The sequence below is a fragment of the Phalacrocorax aristotelis genome, chromosome 7 (genome assembly GCF_949628215.1).
Source record: "Phalacrocorax aristotelis chromosome 7, bGulAri2.1, whole genome shotgun sequence".
Taxonomy (NCBI): Eukaryota; Metazoa; Chordata; class Aves; order Suliformes; family Phalacrocoracidae; genus Phalacrocorax; species Phalacrocorax aristotelis.
In genome coordinates this window covers 15,951,026-15,974,642 of record NC_134282.1, presented here as the reverse complement: position 1 = coordinate 15,974,642, position 23,617 = coordinate 15,951,026, and the positions used below count along the sequence as shown (strand labels likewise).

The following is a 23,617-nucleotide window of genomic DNA, read 5'->3' as shown; positions in this document are numbered from 1 at the left end:
AACAGCTGGAACTGCTGGCTTCCAGGAGCTCCTACATGGAAAAAGTGCTCCAAGCTGGCATCTGCACTCACAAAAAAGTTTTTTTGGTCATAAAAAACCTTTTAATTAAAGGTTAATTAGAAGGAGCAATCTTGATTAAATTTACTTGAGGAAAAGGTTCCTCAGGTCCAGGTTGGAAATAGACTAGTACCCTGAACAGATGGGAATCCAGGTATCCCAATCAAAGATCACTTCACTCAGTGTAAACAAGGAGCAGGAAAGCATCTGTAATATCAAAAAAGCTGTGGGGAAAAAACATTGATGTCTAACTGCCAGTAAAATATCCTACAGCAGTCGCTGTGTACATGGATGCGCACAGGCAGGATCAATTCCCAAGATCCTTACTTGGATTTTGCAGGCAAGAGACAGGCCTTTGTTTCTTTGCTCACGAAACACTCAACAAGCCAGAAAACCAAAAAATGTATCTGTGAAGCACGTTGTTATTACTACGCTACATCTTGCATGGCTGTGCTGGCCAGAGTCCCTACTGAGAGGGCAAGCTTAGAGTACCAGCTCCTGATTTGGTCCAATCTTCTAACACTGCAGCAACTGGCATGAAAACCCTCCTTCTACCAGGCTGCTATGGAGAAAACAGAGATTTATGCTTTTCGTGTCCATGAAGAAATGTGGGCCCATCACACAGACCAGTGGCTCTGTGCTCAAATGTAGTACGTCAACAGCTATATTAAGCAGAGGTATGAAGCATTTCCCAAACAGCTTTTTTTTTGTTCAGGCACTAACCTCAACCCTGGATTTTACCAGATTTTACCTGCTACTATCTTCCTTTTCTTCATACTCACAACACCTTCAGGTGATAGCTGTCAGATTAATATTATAAATTTATTTTAGAAACATCTGATTTTAACTTGTGAGCAATTCCAGCATCTCTGTATACTGTACACTAGGAAGATACCAGTGTTTGCATGTGCCTGCTGTGTCACCGAAGACATTTGGAGACCATAAGTGCCCTCTACTGCAGGTACCATCCAGAAGTTCAAAACATTTCATAAACACTAAATCTTAAAGCATCCACAGTGAAATATTATCACCTCCATTTCACAGATGGACACACTGAAGTTGTGAGTTGCCAGTGGACAAGGCTGCTTCTGTTTCTGCTTCTGCCTCCAGTTTGCAGAGTGTGCTGGCACAGGTCACTGCACCAAACACTTCCCTGGTGCAGGAAAGCAATTCTTCCCAACACTTTTGCAAAAGCTTGCACCAGGCCTGCTCTTACATTAACAGAGACACGGGACTCAGCACATCAGGAAAGGAGCACAGCTTTGCCAGCTCCAGCAATGCCTTTCTGAGAGGCTGTCTGTCTGCAGGGCTTCTCCTGGAAGCCTGGAGTCCAGGGCTGTAACTGTGCTTAATTTCTGACATATCTAGCTTTCAAAGTCAAAGAGGAAAGTTTAAATTGCAGCCCATAGGATATGCATGCATGTCTATGCAGAAATGCAGCAGAAAGAATCCTCCTGAATTAGTTTTTAAGCCTCCTCTTAAAACACTTCTCCCCACTTTTCCCTGTGTTAACCAGTCTGGTGACACTGCTAGCACCAAATTAGAGCCATGAGACACATTTATCACAATCACTCTTCCAATAACTAAGTGAGGGCTCTATGGAGACATGCAGTTACCAAAGAGAGGCACTACCACATCTCAAAGCTTATTTTATGCTCAGCAGCTTATACCCAGATTTCCTTCTCTGTTACAAGCTCTTTAAAGGGTTGCTAACTTAAAATGGAAAATGGCTTTTTTTAAAGCATTAAAGTCACAACAGAAAGTTCCACATGCCCAGCATGTCAAGCTAACACGCACAGAGCTAGACAATCAAAATGCAGCATTTTCTTACTCAGCTTCATAAGACCTTCCTGCCTCTGGAGAGCCTTCCTTTGCTCCCTACTTGCCTCTCCTGCCTGGCATACTTTTATAAGCCCCTCAAGCATTATCTCAGCATCTGCTTTGTTCTGGTGGGCCACAAGCCTGCTGGAGGTGCTCAAAGGTTTTAACATCCCCAGAGGTGCACACAACTAACCTGTTGTTAGTGTGCACATCCCAGAGAGACAGATGTTGAGTACAGCTGAAGCTATTAAGGAAGACAAACCAGGTTTCCATGGTTATGGGAGCCTGAGCTTCTCATCTCGGGAAAAATGCAATGCACGAACCACTGTTAGGAAGAAGCAGAAACAAGGCCAGTCTTATGGGCAACTATGTGCTACAGCTCCTTGATGTTTTACATGCATGCACCAGCAAAGTAAAAAAAGCAAGTTTTTCTTGACAGCTTGGAGATTTGTGGGCTTAGACAGCAGCAGTGCTTTATACATGTTCTATTGCACTTGTGCTGTGACAGTATTTGCAGTAAGCGTATGGATGGGCAGGGCTCTGTTTCTGGTCGTTGCTCAGCTGGGCAAGCCTTACTACCCCCTAAAGGGGGTCAGTGCTGCAGGATGAGGCATTTATTACCAGAGAGAGCAAACTGTCACTTGATCTGAGTGGCCTGTCTCACAGGCAAGATGAAGCAGGTGCAGGCTGCTCTGTGGGACATGAATAAAGAGCTTGCGCACAAAAGCCCTGAGAAGGCAGGATTTGCAGGTGTGAATTTGCAAATCTGTCCAATTAAGTTAGAAGGTTTGGGTTCAGCGTTCTGCAAAAATACACACACATAAAGCCACAGTCCTCTCCCTCTCCTCCTCCAAGCAAAGCATAACACAGCTTCCCTTCATACTGTCCTGAAAGCAAAATGGTTTATGATCAAAAGCACATGCTGCTTCAAACTGAAACACTGATGAGGCTGAAGGTGCCAATACAATGTGGAAGTGACAACTGCAGAGCCCTGGCAGATTTCTGAGGCAATGACTGACTCTCCAGGGCACAGAACATCACAGCCTCAATCCCACTTAGGTGCTGGAATAGCATCACAACCATGTTAATTCCCAAGCAAGGAGAATATTCTTTCAGAGCAGAATAAAATAGATTTCAGGCTTATTTTGGGCATTCAAACTAGGGAATCAGTTGGTCACCTTTCCCCATCCCCCTCCTATTTTCCTCTCTACAGCTACACAGTGACTGCCTGTCCTGACATCAGCTGCGTAAGTCAGAGCTGCACAGGCTTAGCAACACCTACCCCTGGTAATCAAACTCCTCAGAACAGCACCTTGGAAATGTGTGAATCCTGTGCTGGCAAAGCCTGTCTGAGCAGCAGCTACCTGAGACTGAAGCTCATCTCCTCTCGCCAGGGCAGGTACCATGTACTCCATCAGCAACAGGCACTGCCCATGCACCACCCCCGCCCCCAGCTCGTTCTGTTCCCCAAAGCCACTGTCTCATTGCATAGCACAGGGTACCAGCATCTAATGAATGCTGGAACAGAGACACTTGTCCAATATGGAAGCAGATCAAGATAAGCCAACTCCTTTTCTACAGAGTGTCTGACCCTGATCTGCAATTAACAAATCCACTAAAATATTATTTTACCTTCTTCTAAAAAGAGCCGAGCTGCAACCATCAATAACGCTGTACCATAGTCCCCAGGACTTCCCAGAAGAGCACAAACAAGGTTTGAGGGGGAAAAAAACTCAGAAGCATCCAAGAACAATGAGGACAGATTTCTCCTATTTCAGGGCATCTTTGGCTGGTTTTGACCACACAGGGATGGTTTCAGTTTCCAAAGTCACCTGTGGGACACTAGTCTATTTGGCAAATGAGAATCTGTGGGGTGCAAAAGCATAAACACACATACGATGCCAAGACAGTGTTCAGATCCCCATTAAAACTTCTCCGAAGAACCTAGCTGGAAAAAGGCTTTCACAGATCCATATTCTGTAGGACAAACGATTTTTTTTTTAACTTTGACCACACCCTACATAAACAGTCTCATTACATCCACACAAAAGAATTACTGGAACTCAGCACCTGCCCATCAGGGTGTCTTAAGCAAGTTACTTTGAGGCAGACATTTGAGACTTTTAAAATATATTTGCCTTAGCAAGGGTTATTCCTAAACAATTAGCCCCACTCTCAAGGCTGTACATTATTCATTTAGCTCCTCTAAGGCACCTGAGGATTGAGATGTGTGCATACAAGACTTACTAATATACACGCAGGGTAGGGATTTTTCCCTGTTCTTCCTCTAGTTACCTCAAAAAATGGTCAGAAAGTCATTGCTAAAACTCTGCTGGCCAAATGCATCTGGGAGCAACTTGTGAGCTGCTCAAGCTGCACAGCAAATACATGTTTTTTTGATTTGCCCAGCCTATCATTAACTGCAATGACTTCTGTGCCATTAAATCTGATCTGCTTCACCTTCTCCCTCAAATCTCTGCAGTAAAAAATGTAACTATTTCTGCCCCTTGCAACCAAACCTTGATCCCTCTTCTCTGTGCATTCAAATACAAGTGCATTTTAACAACGGCTCATTGGAAATGCTTCAGGACACTCGGATGTATCTGCTGGCATTTCTTTTCTAAGGCAGAGACAGAGAAGGAAATCCACATGTACAGAGACCTAATGAGCCCTGCTGCTCTGCAAGGGGATGAAGGTTCTCAAACACACTGGAAGGAAATGCCCCTTCTCTCTTGCTGGGAGCAACCCTCATCTCAGCCTGGTTTTGGTCAGTAACTTTCAGTTCCCTCTGGAACATCCAAAGGGCTCTGGCTCTCCCAAAACAAGCCAAGCTGTTCCCACACCTTGATAAAGCCCAAGTTGGAAAGGAACCTTCTTGGACTGGGCAGATAGGGATACCAAATGTCTCTATGTCCCCATCCCACTGGGCATCCCTGTTACTGCCTGGCACACTAGCAAGCAGGATGGCTTACAGAGGAGCAAAGGTTGGGGTTGTCATGCTTGTTTCCTCAAATGACTATGCAAAGTCTGAAAGGAGGGAACTTCTAGATCTCTCAGCTACTTCTCAATATAATCCTTCCATGTAATATGCTAATACACAGTGTTCAGAATAAATCAATAAACCCAAGTAACCAGAGGAAGGGATTTCTTGATGACAGAAACATCCATTAATGTTTTGTTGGTTGAGCTTCAGAAAAAGGCCTGGCAAGTCTATAAATAGCTATACATAGAGTTTCATACTCAAAAATAAGTTCAAAGGTGAAGTGTAAAGGCAAGCTGATCTGTAATGCTGGTGCCCAGTGGTTGGGCGTACTAGCACCCTCTTTTGTTGTTCACACGGGGCAGAAAATTAAGTAAATCCCTACCTGGTTAAACAGCTTTCCAGAAGTAGTGCTGGCATGGAGCAAGACAGCAATGGGAGCAGGACCCCACTGTACCACAGCACATATCACAGAACTGACACTTCTGATAGCTCTTTTCCCACCACTCTGCACAGTGACCACAGTTCATCTCACCAGGACTGCAAATCTGGGCAGAGGTAAGCCCTCCACAGCATGGCCCTGGATCCAGCTCTCTCACCCAACCAAGAACTAGACAACTCCAAAACCCAAACAGCATCCCAGTTTCCATCTGCACACCCTACCTCTGCTGGAGAGGCTCCCAACCAGGTACTCTCAGGGGCAACAGGGCGGCTGCCACAGTGCAATACACTTCCACAGCTGCTAAGCACAGACCACTGTTTCACAAGAGTCTGGGCTGGGAAAAGGCAGGCACAAGACTGGAAAAAAGTGAGACTGCACCAGTTTTGAGACCATGTCATATATATGACTAGCTCTGCACTGTCTCAGCTAGCTCAGTTTGTAGCCCAGGATAAACCTGCTTGTTTTCATCTGTCCCTATGGAGCAAGGACCATCACCCACACTGATTCAAGCACCACTCTGCTTTTAAGATACCACCACAAAGAAAGCATCTAGGGTTTAAACTAATATACCATGGTCCTGCCAACCTACCAAGCAACAGTTCATGCAGGGAATATACTACAGTAATGTTTTCGTGTCCACCCTGGGCATCTGAGTAGTTTCCAGGTGGAATTTAACACTCAACCAGGCTTTTGGACTTAAGAAACAGCCTGTCACCTGGGTATGTTGCCTGAAGATTACCAGCCAGCGGGACAGATTTACACAAATCCTTCCTTCTGGCATACATTACTTTTTGAAGTGAAGTATACCCTATAAAACATTCCTTATCTTGAGTCTTTTTCTTCAAGTGTTGAGAAGTATCTTCCCATTTGTTTGTTGCTTTTCAATACTATCTGAGCAGATACTCAGAGCAGATAGACAGCAGGTGATACTGTGAACACTGCACATAGATCTTTGAGAAATATCCGTCTTCCATACAGAGCAATCAACCATGAGACACTGAACCACTGAGAGTGAGCAGTTTGAATTTAGAGTAAAAGCAAAAAACCAAAGCCACCCAGATGTATCTGTTATTTTCAGAATGGAAGAAGTCTAGGCTTTCTAACAAATTACTAAATTGCTACACTTGATAAAAACTGGGGAACCAGGAAAGCTGTATTACCTTTTTACAAAGTATATCCTTATATGTGTAGGCTACAGAAATAAACACTATATATTTTGATATATCCTCTTCTGTAACAGACAGCAGTGACACCTACATATAGATACTTTCGTATGCTTCCATTTCTGTAATTTCTTGGGACTCCATGTCCTACCTACTGAAAGATGCATCCTAAAGAACATGCACTCACCTCTGGATCGTTGAGCAGCTCACACCCATCTCTGGGAAATATACACATTTTAAGTCTGCATTACGTAACTGTTCCCCTGGACTCCCTGATTTTCCAGCAGGTAACTTGTTTCTGAAGTTGCAATTCAAAGGCTGGCTTTGAAGGCTGGGTTACGCCTCCGAGAGAACAACCCCCACGCTTGCCACCTCGAACAAAGGCATCGCTGTGTCCTCAGCACACTCCTGTGTCAGTGTTACTCCTTCAGGGAGGCTGATGCTCAGATGCAGTCAAAAGCTTTGCAGGTAGGGCACCCCGCTCCCATTTATAAGGACCACAGTACTCCTGTGAGGATGGTCAGGATGCTGACAGGTGGAGCAAGGAAGTGAGCACCTTAGAGGCCCAGCTTTCTCTTAACTCTGCAAAAAGTTTCAATTAAGACCAAGAACTACATCCTCTAATCTCTCTGTACATAGAGATATGTTCACACCTGGGTCAATAGCAGGAAACATCCCATTTCCTCAAGGACCCTAAACCTAGGGAATCATAAGTGCTAGAAGTGGGCATAAATACTGTGCTGACTTACTGCTGTTCCAAGCTGATCTTCCTATTTCGTTATGCCAAAGGAGGGCAACAATATCATCCTCACTCAGAGAGAAATCACTTGCTTAGGAACCAGGTCCACAACATGCTTCCTCAACAAGCCCCCGGGCTTCCGTCATTACCACCATTGACAATTGTCTTTGGGATTTTATCTATTATGCAAGAAAAAAACCTGCATTTTGAACACACATTGAGACAGTCTCATCAGGGTAACTGCAGTGAAGTATCATACAGGTCCAAATACAAATGTTCTGCCATGTTTAACTAACCCAAAATAGTTGAAGAATATTTTTAATAAATTGAGCTGCCTTTCCCTACTAACTGTTCCATACTTTCCCTACTAACTGCTTCAGACTTGTGGCTCATACTCCCAGTCTCTTATTGAGGGGAAGTTCCTGGAGAACGAGATCTTCCACACTGCAATAAGGAGTCTCCCCATCTTTCATTAAGGACATAATTTTCTCATGTTCTAGCTAAGAGTATCATGGAAAAGGTGCTAACTGTGCTAGAATGGGTGTTATCCTAGCAATTTAGACGGTGACCTTGAATAAGCTGCTTCTAATCTGTGCCTCATTTTCCTTTGTAACACTGATAAAGCTCTTGGTTTCCTTTTCGTAGCACTGACACCCATGAATGCAAAGAGCTATGCAACAACTTAGTGTGGTACACTACAAAGGCTGGCATTTCACCAGGCAGACTGACTTAAGGGTAGGAAACAGTGGAGTTCAGCAGCCAGACTCGGTTCCAGAAGCCATATGTCATTAGGAGAAAATACTGTAGTCAATGAGAATGAAGATTTTAGGCTCTTTTGTCAAAAACATTAAATGTAATATGACACATGTCACCTGAACATCCTTGAGATGTTGAGCTGGTTTTGAACAGGCATATCAAAATGAAGCAATTCAGTATTGCTGAACTGACTTCTTCCGTGTCCCACAAATCTCCCATTCCATTTTTTCTTAGTCTGGGCAAAAGCTAATATTGAAACATTTGAACTTTCCAGGAGATGGGTCTTCCAAAAGTTATTCAAGTCTAAATCAGGCCCAAAAGGCTTTGCCTTTGCCAATATTTCTAATTGACTGCTGGAACAGTTGCTGAATATACAAGGTGAGCTGCGTTACCCCAGAAGTGCTCTAACACCATAAGGAGCTGACACTGCTTGTTCCTGGCTGGGCTTTGCAAAGGAACAAAATGGAACATTTTCAGAAAAGGATTTTGATTTCCTGGGGCTCTTCCCAGTATTGGTGAAATTACTACATTATTCAAACAGGCAATATCAAGTATAGAGCATTACAGGCATCTTTGCTTAATGACCAGCAATGTAAATACAAATCCATAAGAGCCTGAGACGTTGACTTCGGATGTGCCAGTTCTACTGACTGGCACAGGTAGGTGTGCCAGGACAGGTATCACAGCAGAAGTCAAAGGGAACATGACTAGGCAGATGTTTATTGAGTTGGTTTCCTTGTTCCTCAATGGTGGACGCTCACTTTTATACAAGTATCTCTAACTAGTGGTGTGCCCTTGGCAGGGTTTGTTGAGACGGACTCACTGATCTCTCTGGAACAGTCCCAAATGCATCCACCACCCACAAAACCAAGCCATCTAGTACCTGAGAGACCTCAAACATTCAAGAAGCATAACTCTCCTAAACCCTGTCATTCAAAATTCCCAATCCCCTCCCCTCATAGAAAGGTGATTCAAGCTAGCCACCTGTTAGAGGCACACACATCAACACACAGCCCTGGGTATTTTCCTCCAGTGAAGATCCATAAGGAAAAGAAAGGAAACAATTGTACAAAGAATAATGTTCTTTGACACCATTTCTCCATGTTGCCTTCTCTTTCTGCATGAAAGATGAGATTTACTGTGCATAGAAACTTTACAGACTCTTACTCCAAATCAACCACACTATTTTAAACTTAATATAAGGTTACTATAATAATTTTATAAAACATCTGTGGATTTTAAAATTAAGAGTCAGATTATAGGTGATATTAATACCATTTCATAGCTCTGTAAAGATTCTTTGATATTTAAAAGTGTGAAATGTTTTATGAAAGTGAAATGTGTCTTATACTGAAGGATTTAGATCCCATCAGAAAGTGCATATCAATGAGCCCTTATCAGTAGGAAAAATCTTAGGATTACCTTTTAGACAGAAGTCTAGTGATTCCTGCAAAATGGTGCAAACAAATGAACAAGTCCTTTGGTGATAGCTAATAGAAACATAGCGCATGCAGTATAAGATGTGAAGAGGGCAGTGATGCACGCTGGCATTCAATCACATGCACTTGTAACTTCATTTACCATTTGAGGTAATTTCCATCCACTGGGCTTCAGAGCAAACCACTATAAAGCAGTTATGGGTTCCCAATCTTTTGCCATGCCAATGAATGCAAGATTGTGAAGCAGGTATTGGAGTTGACAGCACAGGAGGAGAAAAAAATATTGTATGTTATGAAATGCCCAATAATTAGCAATTGTAACAAAAAAGTGACAGTTACGTGGGCTGCTACTTCAGCCCGTTCATCTTTGTTTCTGTAAGGATGCCCCTCTGGGATACAGCGCACTGTTATAGAAACAGTTCTCTGACCGCTATTTTTTCCAGTGCTTTCTGCATCACCATTTTCACTAGGGACAAGACTAAGGCCTTTATCTGAGGCACAGGACCCTCGTCAGACTACTGCCTAAACATACAGGTCTAACAACAGCTAAGAGGGAAAAAAAGCACCGAACAAGACAACATACTACAGTAGCAATCACCTGGAAGAGGAAAAAAAGAAAACAAAACAAAACAGAACAGAGGTTTCCTAGTGTCCTTACCCATCCTGCCAAACAGATCAGATGTGCTTTCATCCTTCTACAATCTTTGATCACCATTTAGGATGCTGCAGCACTAATGCATGCTTCCAGGCCTGACACTATGCTCTTACCTTCTGTTACTAATGCTCTATTTGTTGCTGAGGTGCTGAAAAACTGTTAGAATCCATCATCCAAAGAATAAATAACTGGTAAACTTTAATTTTGCTAAGTAGGATGGCAGCTAGCATGGGATGCATCTCTCCAGTTAGATGCTCTCTGAAACTTCTCAGATGAATTTATGAGCTACGAACTTCAGAAAAGGAAGAGAGGGAGGCTAACAGCACCCCACTAGGCTAGAGGTAAACAGATGTTTTAGTGGTAAAATGGCTCAAAACTTTTTGGATTAACAGGAGACATTAGTGCTCTGGTTTCAGGGCTGCATTGCCTTACCAATCTTCATACCATCCAGTACCAGCAGCACAGAGAGGGTTTAAAAATCATTTCAACACATGAAAATTCAGAGGTAGGAGCATTTAACCTAGAAGTCCTGCTGTTCTGGACTTCCTTATCACCAGTAAGACCTCCTTCCAAAGCCCCTTAAGCTCTCTAGCCAACAACAGAACATCAAGATCTGGCTCCAACCAGCACTGAATTGCAAGTGCTACTCAAGCAAGGTCTCAGATCTGCAGGGTAAGACACTAAAACCACACTGGGTTCCTAATACAATTCCTCCATGACAACATGTCTCATCCCCAGAGTGTGCACGTAAACACATAGTGCCCAGGCACCAGCCAACCTCCCATTTAACAAAAAGTACAGAGCCATACTGACCTATAGAGTCCCCATGCACAGTAACTCTATTAACCAGAGGTTTCTGTAGCCGTTCTCCCACTGTAGACAACCAACAAAAGGGGCTGAACCCAGGTGATTTACAAGCTGGTGTCTTGGACTTGGCACAGCTGTGTGAAACTCTGGCTCTCCATCCCCACACTTTTTTGCCAGCAGGGGCTGAGCTGAGAGCCAAGGGGTTTCTTTTCCAGAGGAGCAGGAGCTGATTTTTTGCCTCCTGCAGTTGTAACTAGCCCCTCCAGGAACAGAACCAACAGTCGAATAGGTCTTTCAGTGAACAAGAAGGATCCAATAGCAGACCCATCCAGGTTTGTCTTATATCAAGGGAGTTCACTGACCATGCTTTGTTATTTCTGGATTGCTCTATCATCATCTGGGGTCATAACTAGAGACAATCTGATTGCATTTTCCCCTCAAGGAGGTACATGAGCTCTTCAGTTCATTAGTCTCAGGGTATTCAGCAGCCATTGGCTGATAGCCACCTTGGTCACCATTTCTGGTACCCTGCAGCATCACTACAAGTATACTTAGTTCATAGCTGTTGGTGCCAACTGGGGCTATTCTGGGACATGGGGTGAAAACCATGTAGTTCACAAACTAAGACAACACAATCTGGTTTGAGTGATGCTTTTTTGGTAAAGCTACAAGATAATCCATCCAGGTGAAGCCAGATAAGCCATCTTCATCAAACTGAACAATTTCATGTGACCTTGCAAGGCGTCTGAGCCAGTAACCATCAGCAAAGTATGGGCAGAACATTTGCAGCTGGCATCTTCTCCACAGTAATACTTGATATAGTCAACTGTAACACTTGCAATTTCATGACCAGTTCTGTTGAACTGCCCTGGGGTATTCCATGGAAAATATAAATTTTAAAGTTTTAAATTAAGCATTACTATTTGTTCTGTTTAAAATGGTTTGTTCTATATTTTTTCCCCCAAGGAAATAATTTCAAAACAATTTCAAACTGGAACATGTTCCTGACTGAAATACAGTCTTTTTGAAGAGAAGAATATACAGGCTTTTCCGGCTACGTGGCTCTCCTTTCCTGGCGAACAGCACTGTTTCTCTTTTACAAAAGAAGTTAAAATGGAAAGCTGGAAACAACCATTTTTCCCATCAACTTAACCACCATACTCCAACAGACAGAAAAGCTATAAGGTTGATTAGGGAAATAATACAAGAACTAAAAACAACAATAAAGCTTTATGGTCCACGTAGGACCTGGAAAGGCCTTAAAGCATCCCACGAAACCCACAGTCCCTCAGAGATCAGTAAAAGGTGGCTATTGTGATACCCCCTTACAAAAACAGTACACAGTAAAATTGTCTAGCAGTAAAACATGAGTCCCTAATCTCAATTGTGTTGTTCATAATACCACAGGTGTTGACAAACTCTCATGGATCCACGACAGGACCCATCAGTAAGTGCAGAGTCCAGGAAGACCTTGATCAGCCCAAAACAGTAAGAAAAATACTGGGTTCAATCCAATTCAGCACAGAAGCTTCAGAAAATGGGATTTTCTGCAAAACAGAAGACCCAATTTTTAGGCAGCTCCTTTGCAAACAGGAGGGAGAAGAGGCAGATGTGTACTTCAGTGTTCCTGACAAGCAGAGGACACCCTGTGTCATATATTATCCTTTGCTCGACCACTGACTAGCCCTAAGGCTGAACAGAAATTCCTGACACTAAGAAGAGGGACTGCCCACAGGCAGGGAAACTGCAGAAGACAGAAGCCTTCACACATCTGAGGAGCCAGGGAGAAGAACAAAGCACTAAACATATCTCCTGGGTGCCCCAGCCAGGCTTCAAGCCAAAGTCCATCTTACAGGTTTGTTACAAAGGTACAGGGGAGGGACAGGTCCACCTACGTGGTCCTTCCTAACATTATCCAAGCCCACAGCCCACCACAGACACTTTCAAGATAAGATTGAAAGCTGCATTCAGGACATGCTCTGTTTGGTTTGGATGACCAAATTGCTGTGTACCTTCTCAGTAATAAAGATGACTTCAGGAAGACAAGAGCAGTAAACTCATTTCAGTGGTGATGATGCCAGCTTTAATGGTGCTGAGATTCAGCGAGACTCTTCTGGACTCACTGTTCCTGAAAACCTTTAAATAAAAAAGGAACTGCCTGTGTTTTCATATGTACAGCAGTATGTCTATAACAGGCCATCATCCAAAAATTCCTACCGTTTGACTGACTGGCACAGCACAGAGCATTGCTTGCACTAGAAGATCCTTGTGCATGTAAAGCTCAGCATCAGCCCCAATACCTTGTTCTCAGTTTCACAGACTGCAGAACACGAGGCTAAATTCTGCGCTCAGTTCTGCTGTTGTTGACTTTAGGGTGGTACCACAGAATGGACAACTTAATCAAACGCAGCATTTTCTTACTATAAATAATGAAGATTTTAAACACATTCTGTTCTTTGTCTCTGTATACTGCCCACGGCTGCATGCTTGGATTGCTTCAGTACATCAGGCTTGTCCTCACTATTTCTGGGAACCTTCTAATCAAAGGAGCTGGAAAATTCAACCCTAGGTTTTTAAAAAAAAAAAAAAAAACAAAAACAAAACCACCACAACAGACCAAAGGCTTCCTATTCCTGGATGTTGATTTTTTGGGAGGGGAATGCACTCTAAATACAATTTAGCTAGGAAAACCTGAGATGCACGTTACCAAGAGATGAATCATGCAAATAAAATTGACAGGTAATTCTAGATATCTGGTACTATGTTCAGCAGTAATGGCAGAGACATGTCTCAGCACAGAACCGCTTCTTATAAGTGTGCTTAATAGGAATTTTTAACATGGGGGATATTCTGACTTTTGAAGATACTATATGGCAATTTTAATAGCAGTTGCTAACGCAAAAGCCTCCAAGCTATATTATTTGTACCAATAAAGTAAACTGCCTTCAAAGTGGCAGGAAGAAAGTCAAAGGTAAACAAGCCACAACTGTTTGTTATTTTAACATTCCTTCGAACCAATATAAAATGCCTTCTTCAAACCTTTACTACTTCTTAAGTAGTTAATAATTAAGGTCTAAGGGCACTTACACCATATAATCAGTATTATTTCCATTGTGTTTTCAGTTAGATAAGGCATTAAAGACCTGGCCTTTGCCAGCTGACCAAATGATGCATGTTTCTACAGGAGTGCAAATGCAGAGTAGCTCCACAGGCTTTATTTCAAATCTTGGCTGGAAGAGGAGACTCAGGACAGTAATTTTTAAACTTCTCTGCTGATTTCTCCCTCACTTCTCACATGGCAACAGTTTGCAGTGTGTAATTTCTCCAGTGGGACACACTGATAGGTATAAAAGGTTTAAAAATTAACAGCTGACTTTGTCAATGCAATCATTTGATAATGTATGGCATTGGTAAACAGGCAATCTCAGAATACCAGGTGCACTGGTCAATACTAAAAGAGAACATGAATTTATGGATAGAAAATATCTCAAAAGCTCAGATTCAGCCTTCAAAGAGATCAAATGTGCTGGAAATATTACAGAAAGCAGGTCTTGCTGAGAAAGCTCATTTGACTGTCAACTCAGTTATGCTGCAATGGCTTGTTATTATCATATTAGGAAATCCAAGTCTTCCTTTATGTACAAGTAAGTTTTTTTCCCTCCATATACTAGAAGGTGCTGGATTCTACATTCTTCCTCATTTTGTTGGCATTACTGCAGTTTCCCTCTTGCTTACAGTATGTTGGAGCCACTAGCATTTATAAGACTGAATTCAGGGTTATTCTAAAGTGGCAGTGAAATCGATACTTTTGCATCGCAGCAGGCACAGCATGTGCAAGGATTCTCAAGCAAAAAATGAATTCATACAGTACATCTTTTCCTAGACAAAGTTTCAGAAAATGAAGCTGAATCTCAAAATATTGCCTGATGAAATCGCATAATTCTGGACATCTGGAATATTTTGTTGGTTTGTGTTTGTTTCGTACCATTCTAGAGCCATTGCTGCAAGGTATTCTTAACTGAAGGTCAGACAAGTTTTATACTCAGCTAAAGCTCTCCCAAAAAATACACATTCAGGACTGCACATCAGTAGAGGATGAAGCTCCAAGAGCTGTCCTTCAAGGCAGAATTTTATCCTGCTGCTGAATTTCATACAAGTTTGGTCTTTCAAACTGCACAGCCACCTGTAAGTTCCTCCCCACACCCCCAGTGAATCACAACCAAATTCCAACCATGACATCTGGATCCAGCTCTTCAATGCCCAAGTAATGATGAACAGTCAGATATGAGAAGGGGGTACAGACCAGTATGTGAATGGGAGGAAGAAGAGGCAAGATACAGAATTCAGAACCAGATTTAGACTTCAATTTTCTCAGTAACGTATGTCAGAAACCAACGTCAGCTGGGAGAGACCTTGAGGTCTCTAGTCCAACATTTGCTTGAATAGGGACTATCACAACACTTTAGCACGTCCATCCTACTAAGCCTTGGCTACTGGACTTGGAGAGAAAAATAAAAATAAAAATCAGTGATAGCGCTTTAAGTTAGAATAAGCATAGCACAAGAGATTTAGTGACCAGTTATGCTTCAATCTTCCTGAAGCCTGTCAGCCTCTTTTGGAGGTAGCGTTAAATTCAAGGGAAGTGTTTTTGCATAAATAATACATTCTCAGTGACTGAGACACAAGGCAATTTTCCCTCATTATGCCAATAAAACATTCAGCACTTCTGGCTTTTCTTCCTAAATCCTCCAAGCAGCTGCATTCTGTAAATTAACCTCACCTATTGAAGGCTGATGGCAGCTAAACCTAGTCTAAATCAGCTCCCAACAGAGGGATGAAACAGAAGAGGAAGATTCACAGCTCAAGAAAAACAGTTTTCCAAATTAGAAATGCTATTCCATACTTTCCTGATTTCTCGCTTTGCACATGCTATTAAAAATAGCAAGTAAAACGCCTTACTTCTGAAAGTACACATCCTGATGCATACACAGTCCTCCCTCGGCCGCGTGGTTCAAGGCACACCGCAGTATTGCTCCCTCCGCACTCTATTGAGCAAACAGCCATCATCTCAAGCCACAAGATCTCTACTGAAACATGACGACACCGTAAATAGTTTAATTCAATCTGAAGAAAAAAGCTGTAGCTTTCAATGTTTAGCCTGCATAAATATAAAATCATATGGTTCATCCAAACCTGGGACCCAGGAGAAGAAACTCAATGAATTAGTGTGACAATTTGTATTCTTACTGAGTATAAAGAACACTCAGAAAAAGCAGAGATATAAGAGCTGTAAGAAAGGAAACTTCCTTGTATCACTGACAGGAAAACAGTAAACTCTTTCTTCAACCATTTTAGCATAACAGCATCATTAAAATCTTTATACTTTGAGTGAAAGCATTAATTATTATGCCCATCAGTAATATATTTCATTGTCAGATTGCCTTTTACCATGCTAATAAACACCAAGCTTTGCAGGTAAAAATTAATCATGTTATCTCTTTTATAGGTCAAAAGACACAGACTAAAATAGTTTCTGCGTTTCTCCCTAAATAACTAGCTTTTGCATATCAATTTTTATGGCACATTAGAAATGAATGGAATTTAGACAGGATTTGAATAGTTGAGTAGATAGAGAGGGAAAGATAAGAGCAGATAAGAAAAATCTTGTGGTAAGCTAAGCCTTTTGAAAAAAACTGCTTAAAAAAATCAAGTTCCTTTTTTTAATTTCTGGACCCTAAATGAACTAAGGATGAAACTATTATATGCAGGTCATTACTCAAAGCATCCACAGATTACGCTTCCAGCCCCTATACATATAAATGGTACATAAGAATAACTTGATGCCTTAAAAAAATAATTTTAAATTACTCCAGCATTTCATTCAGGCTAAATGCAACTTCCACAGCTCCCACGTAACTTGTGGAAGTGGGGTGGAGGAATTTGTCTGCTTCTTAGGTATTTTAATAATAGCCAGATGACTAAGTCCTTCTCCCATTTTTATAACATTTAAGCCTATTACTAGGGTCCTCCTTCCCCTTTGTTTTAATAATATGATGGGTTTACAGGTATGAAGGAATACAAGCGTGGCCAGCTTTCCCTCCTCATTATGAGGCCCATTAGAGCACAGATAATTTCTGGGGTATCATGTCCAATTCCTCCAGTGTCAGACAGGCTTGGGTCATCCTCTCACGCAGAAGTTGCAGATGCCTGCCCACCGTATTTCAGCAACTCCCAACCAATGGTTAATAAAGGTATCAGGCTATTGTCTGCTCTTCTAGGCGGCAGCACATAGCCAAGGTTTGCTCATTTTGCTAGTCCCACCCAGCAACCTGAGCTCTTGCCATCTTTGAGCCCTCCCAGAACATAGACATATTTGTGTTGTGTTTAATGTGATTTCTAATGTAAGAGGAATGGGCATTTCTCTTGCTTTCTGAAACACATTAAAGAAAAGCATCCATGCAATGCTAGCTTAGTGCCTTACAGTCCCCTCCCACATCTTTCAGTGGAGATCAAGTCTGAGGCACAGGGGCATCTGAGCATCTTGACAGAAATGCAAATGTTCCCAAAGAAAGGAACAGTTTCATAACGCTGTGCCACTACTTGGTTTCCATTACAAAGAAGTAACCAAGAAGACTTGTGCGGCACAGTCTTACCAAAGCAATCTGCATTACTTCAACACACAAATGTTTGTAAGTAGGTAATATGTGCTGCAGACTCACCTCTAACAAATACCTGTGTCAGGAAGATACATGATGAGGTAGGTTTTGATATGAGGATCCCAAGCAGCTTCAGTACATGAACTACAGCTGGGATCACCAAGATCTCTTCTTTGATCATTGAAGAAAGCCATGAAGGTGGGAACAGTGCACAGCAATTTCCAGAACTGCATGTTCTCACTTGCCACCCTCTCTCACCTTGTCCACAAAGCCTGTCTGCAATCCTAGCATTCATCCGATCTTGTTGGGTTTTGATCACAAGTTCTTCAAGGTGAAGAATCTGTCCTTTACAGACACGCACACAGAGCTGCACAGAGAAAGCTGGCCCATGACACTGGGTCTGGCCAAGGAGGCTTCAGAGCAGCTCTGGTGGGGAGGGATGGATCTAACCACCCTGCCCATTCACATATCCACAAAACAGCTGGATGCAAAGACCTTAGACCTGTTTGCCAGTCCCAGGAAGGGCATCTCTGTGCCCAAGGTAAACTGGATCTTACTACTTTTTTATAGGACCTCACTTAAAAGCCTGAACATTGCAAGTCTATGAAAAACAGCATTGTGGCTTTCATGCAAAAACAAAAAGCCTGCTCCCACCATGTGTGACTGGACATGACTCAGTTAGCACCACTGTGGCAGCATCTGCCTGGGACAGTCACACTGCAGAGGTGTCCTCTGCAGACATCTCAAAGACCTGCTACTTTGGGACTCTCCAGCAGAAAAGAGTCATAAGGCCACACCTCCTAGCTCCTACCACCCCACCCTCTGAGCACGAGGATGGTGTTCCTGAGGGAAGACCCACTGCAAGGAGGATGTCTCTCCAACCCGACACAACTATCCAACAGGAAGGGACCATGGCTCAGGGAACTGACAAGAGCACCTCATTATCTCAGTGGGGTAGCCAATAATGTGCTTTAGTTTTGCTGTTCCGGTAGACCAGCTGGCAGGAGCGAGTCCTGCTGTATTTCCCAGCCAACAGCACGTATCCTGTGCTGTCAGCAGCCTGCCCCGCACCCAAGCAGTGAAACCTCACCAGGGTCACCAGTGCCCGGCACTGACTTCAGGGAGAACGGAGAGCACCAAGAACTGGCTGGCTCCTCACAGAAGGGCCCAGCAGGCAGCACGCCCCTGCCCCCCCATGCAACATTGACCCATCAAGTCCCCACCCCCCACCTCAGTTAAGGTAAAAGTAGTAACATGTTTTTCACTGCCAGAAAGGGATTTCCCTGTGTCTTCAGAGCTGCAGAAAAGGGTATAGCAACTTTGGAGGAAGGGAGCCCTCCCTGCAGCAAGGCTAGCCTGCAGTCCCTCTCCACTCCCATCCAGAAGCCCAGAGATACATTCCACACAGTGCAGCTTGACTCTTGCTTGGCTGATTTCTTTCCCAGCCTCTGAGTCTGAACATCACTCTGTGACATTCCTTTCCCTGCTAAGCATCTTTCTGACTGTGACTGAAGAATTTGGCAAATGACCAAGTATTCTTTAACCTCCATATTAACTATTGTTAGCTTTGGCAAAGCCCAACTCCTGGGATGCCTGGAGTGGTATCGCTTACTGCTGCAGCCTACAGGAACTGCTGTAGTGGCGAGATTCGGAGAACAGGGATCAGGTAGCAGGTGCAAAACAGAGTCCTCACCCACAATACCCTCCCTTCCCCGATTGTCTAATGAACTTTGGTAACAGCTACAATGTTTGAGTTTCTCACCGCTGGAAAAGATTTGAAGACAGTGAACGTGCAGAACAGAGTAAGCTGAAGGTGCTGAAAGTTAGGCAGGGCCAAATGTTACTTTTAGACCAGCGAGATGTGTTGGCAACCTTGCAGATCCATGGAGTGCAACAATTATGTATCTTTTAGGAGTTGGGAGGAGATAGAGATGTTCATATCTAGCCAGGTTTGGCTGCTGGAAGGAGGCACAGACTGCACCACCACCGCCACCTCCTCCTCCTCAGCCCACACCAGGAACCTCCTTCTTGCACTCTTACTGCAACAGTCCTAACAACAGTAAAGTCCTTAGCACTGCACCCCACTCCATGAAAAATAGGATATGTCCTTCTCCCCTCATTCTCACGAATGAGTCCAACCAGTGCAATCAGTTACGGCTGCTCTGAGCAGCGCCAGAGATGAGATTTTAGTCTTTTTTTCAGAGGACTGCAGGCTTTGCAGAGCACCAGCACCAATCACAGTCAGCCAACCAAGTTGTCTTGGGATGGCAAATCCTAGGCAGAAACATCCACAGCGGTCACTAGGACAGATGAATCCAGGGACCAGAAGGGTAGGTTTTCTTTAACAGACTTCATGTTCTTAATATAGCACACACTCTTCCCCAGTATCTGCATAATGCTGAGTTTGAAATGTTCTAAGATTTGCACCAAGGAAGACTGGTGGGGTGGGAGAAGGGCTGCAGGAAGAAGCATTTAAAAACCAAGGGATGACTTCAGAGAAACACCATATACAAGCAGCAATCTCTCAACATAGGACTTGCAATGCAGAGGCTTGGTTAGTAATGAAAATGAAACATAAACAAGTCCCTAGTAAGGCAATGCAGCTGCAAGTCCATCTAGGATTAGTCACAAAAGCTGAAAATGAAGGGTTTGGGCTGGCTCGTACCTTCCCTTTGGAGAGACATCCTGCACTGTGCCTCGCTGTACATGTACACAGAATTAGTCTGTTAGATCTGTGCACCACAGGCCTTCTCATGCTACTCCAACATTAAGCGAGTTTCAAGAATTCCTTCAGTGCCAACACAACTAGATCCCTGCCGTGAGCAGACTCCATCTCTCTTCTCCTTTTCCCACTGAGATGCCAAAGTTGCTTATGTATTCCCTTTAAGGTCATCTCTACCTTGGACCTGTCCCATCCTAGTACCTTGCTTTCTGCTGGTTTGCTCTAAACAGCTGTTTTTTCTCTATAGATAGATGAAACCCAGACATTATTTGTTCCCCACTTCTACCCCACCAAGGAAAATCTCTAGTCAGAGCAAACTGCTGAGAATTTTTTGCCAAAGATAACATAGTGATTCTTGGGGTTGCCTCATCCCCTGATAACCCTTCCAAAGCCAAGAAGCCTGCCAACAAAGCCAAGAGCCTGCCAACATGGACTGCTGTGGAGCCCATCTTGCAACTAAAAAGCACAAGTACCAGTGGCCTGAAAGGCTGCCTTGCTCAGATGCTCATTGCCAACTCAGACAGTGACTGCATCGTAGCAGCCGCTGCCTGTTTGAACAAGATAGGAATCAGGTGACCCTCTCCCAGGTGCTGCTTTCACCACCAGCTAGCTGGCTCCTTTTTCTTTTATTTTATTGCAGATGTTACTTTTCTGCCCCCACAAAACTCCTCCAGCTACATGAGCTTCATCGGAAGTTCCATGGAGAGCCTTCTGCCTGCTTGTGTAGTGCATGACAAAGCACATAACGTGTTACACTAAAGTCACAGCCTATTTGTTTCGCATCGAGACAGGTACCAGTAGGACATTCAAAGAGGTAAAGGCGTCCCATCTCAGGTTAACTGTGAAAACACTGTGGATAGCAAAAAAAAAAAAAAAGAGACGTATCAAGGCTAACACGACTGCTGTGAGCTTTTAATCTAAGTCAAGCTTCTGCAGATACACTTTTTTATAAAAAGGTACTTACCTGTCCTTAAGCCCTGGTAATTCTATTGATCACTGCCCACAAGAAACTGTACTTCATGGAACATACTGCCTCCATATGATTGAAATAGCTTCCTTCCTTAATCAGCATATAATCAGGTATTCCCACACAGGAGAACTATAGCCCTGATTGACAAGATTGTTACAAAAATAAACCTGAGGCTTAAATATAGCTTGCTTGGCTCCCTGAAAGGTACGTAGTATTGTGTTATACAAGTCTACCATCATTTTCCTTGAATTAATATAGGTCCATATTCTCCCACTGCCTTGATCTCTATCAATTAAACAGATACCAGATTTGTGTTATTCAGGAAAGCTGGCAGCCACGGTTAGGTGGGAATGGCAACTAACCTTTCCTCTGCATGGACTGACTTACCATCAATATTTCATTGGCAATTAGCATGTACAGATTCTGAGTTCATGTACCAGTTGAATGTGTGATGTCTGATGCGATTGTAGAGGCAGGCAGGTAAATAAACATGCAGGACTACATAGCCATGTATGGAAACAAAATATATATGCCCAGCATGAAGGGATATATTTGGATGAGATATATGTCTCTGTATGCAAACACACAAGCTAGGCAGGCAATATTTAATGATTTCCTCCTTCTAGGGTGGATAGTTCAATAGCACGATACTCGTTGCATTTCTCTCAATTTATCAGGATGTTCTGATGTATTAAATATGCAACGTAATGAGGGCAGAGCTCTATAGCCCTATTCTTATTTCAGAAAAAAAGAGATTTTTTTAAAAAAAAACATTGTAATTACAAAATGCTTTTCATCTCTTAAAAAGCTCCCCATCGCTGACTGACTAAAAAAACCATGGGACAGACCTCGTATTTATTATGCAAATCCTTAGCATTAAGAAAACAAATCACCAACTAACATCTGGCTCACCCTAAAGGAAAATAAATAAATTGGAGAAAAAACCCACACCAAACCCACCCTTCTCCACACTCCGCTACGCAACTGACTGACTCCCACCCGCCGGAGCGGGAAGGGGAGCGCCCCCCCGAGCCGCGCCGCGCCGAGCCGAGCCGGCTCCCCCCGGTGCTGCAATGTCCCCACCACAGCGGCACGGCTCGGCCCGGCTCGGCGCGGCAGGGCACGGCTGCTCCCGGCCCCGGGCCGCGCTCCCGGCCCCGGGCCGCGCTCCCGGCCGGCCACTGCGGTCCTCCCGCCGCCGCCCCCCGACCCACCTTTGCCTTCCATCGCGGAGCCTTGCGAGCGCCGGGAAGTTGCCGGGAAGTTGCCGGGAGACGCGCTCCCTCCTCAGCCGAAAGCGCCGAGAGCCCGGCGGGCAGAGCTCGGCCGCCGCTGCCTGCTCCGCGGTGGGGACGGCACCGTCACAGCCTCGGAGCTGCAAGCAAGCAAGCAACCACCGGGGGGGACGGCGTGAGCCGCCGAGCCCCCCACGCCCACGCCCCCGCCGCGGGGTGGGGGGGGGGGGTGGGGTGAGGCGGAGCGGAGCGCGGGCGCGGGGGAAGCGCGTTACCTGGGGCCGGCGGAGCTGTCCCTGGCGGCGCGGTGCTGCGGGGGCGAGTGGCTCCGCGGCCGGCCGCGCTGCCTGGCGCCGCCCGCATGCGCGCCCCGCCCGCGCCCCGCCTCCGCGGCCCGCACCGCGGCACCGCCGGGCCCCCGGCTGCGGGCTCCGCGGGGCGCGGGGAGCCGGGCTGCACACACCCGCCCCCCCGGCGGCTGCGCCCCGCAGGCCGAGGCGCTGAGTTACGCAACGCGGGGACCAACACCCGCGTGTTTATTGCGGGAGCCAGTCCTCCTTCCCGAGCTGGGCGCATAAATCATCTCCCTGGTACGCGGAGACAGCATCTGTGCAGCACAGCGCAGGACGCACCCCGGCTGCTGCATACCCACCGGCTGATTTCTGCAGGTGGTGCGTGCACTGCACATGGGCTGAGGCAAGCCCCCAGCCCGCAGCACTCAAATTGGGCAGGTCAGAGGGATCGCTCCCTCCACTCGCCCTAGCCTCCCTGTATCACATAAGCCAGACTGAGTCCACGACACCTGCCGACATGGAGAGGATCTCTCAGCAGATGCCCAGTCTCAGGTTCAGGCCTTCTCTGGGTATGTTGTTTAAAGATTAATTATGCTGATTCATAAAACATCCACCCCATGGCTAGCTTGGGCTTTTCTGCTTTTGCATCCAGCCACTGGATTTTGTTCTCCCTTTGACGGCTTAATAAAATAAGCAGTCCCCTGCTAATGAGAAGTTGATAAAACATTCATAGTAAGATCAAGTAACTTCTTCAGAGAACATGCATTGAGCTCCTTAAGTTTGCCCCTGTAAGGAAGTTTCTCCACACTGGAATTACTCCTGTAGCTCTTAAGTTTCTCCAGGTTTTTCAACTTTCATACAATGGGGATGGTAAAACCCAGT

At 44.5% G+C, this 23,617-nt stretch overlaps 1 protein-coding gene across 1 annotated transcript in view; it reads right to left on the bottom strand.

Annotated features, from left to right (window-relative positions):
* FGF12 (fibroblast growth factor 12) overlaps positions 1 to 22,578 on the bottom strand; it is a 238,928-nt gene extending 216,350 nt beyond the window's left edge. Inside the window, exon 1 of the mRNA XM_075098956.1 lies at positions 22,422 to 22,578. Coding sequence (XP_074955057.1) covers positions 22,422 to 22,434 — 13 coding nt within the window. The 5' untranslated portion in view covers positions 22,435 to 22,578. The remainder of the gene's footprint in view (positions 1 to 22,421) is intronic.
* Between the last annotated feature and the right edge of the window lie 1,039 nt (positions 22,579 to 23,617).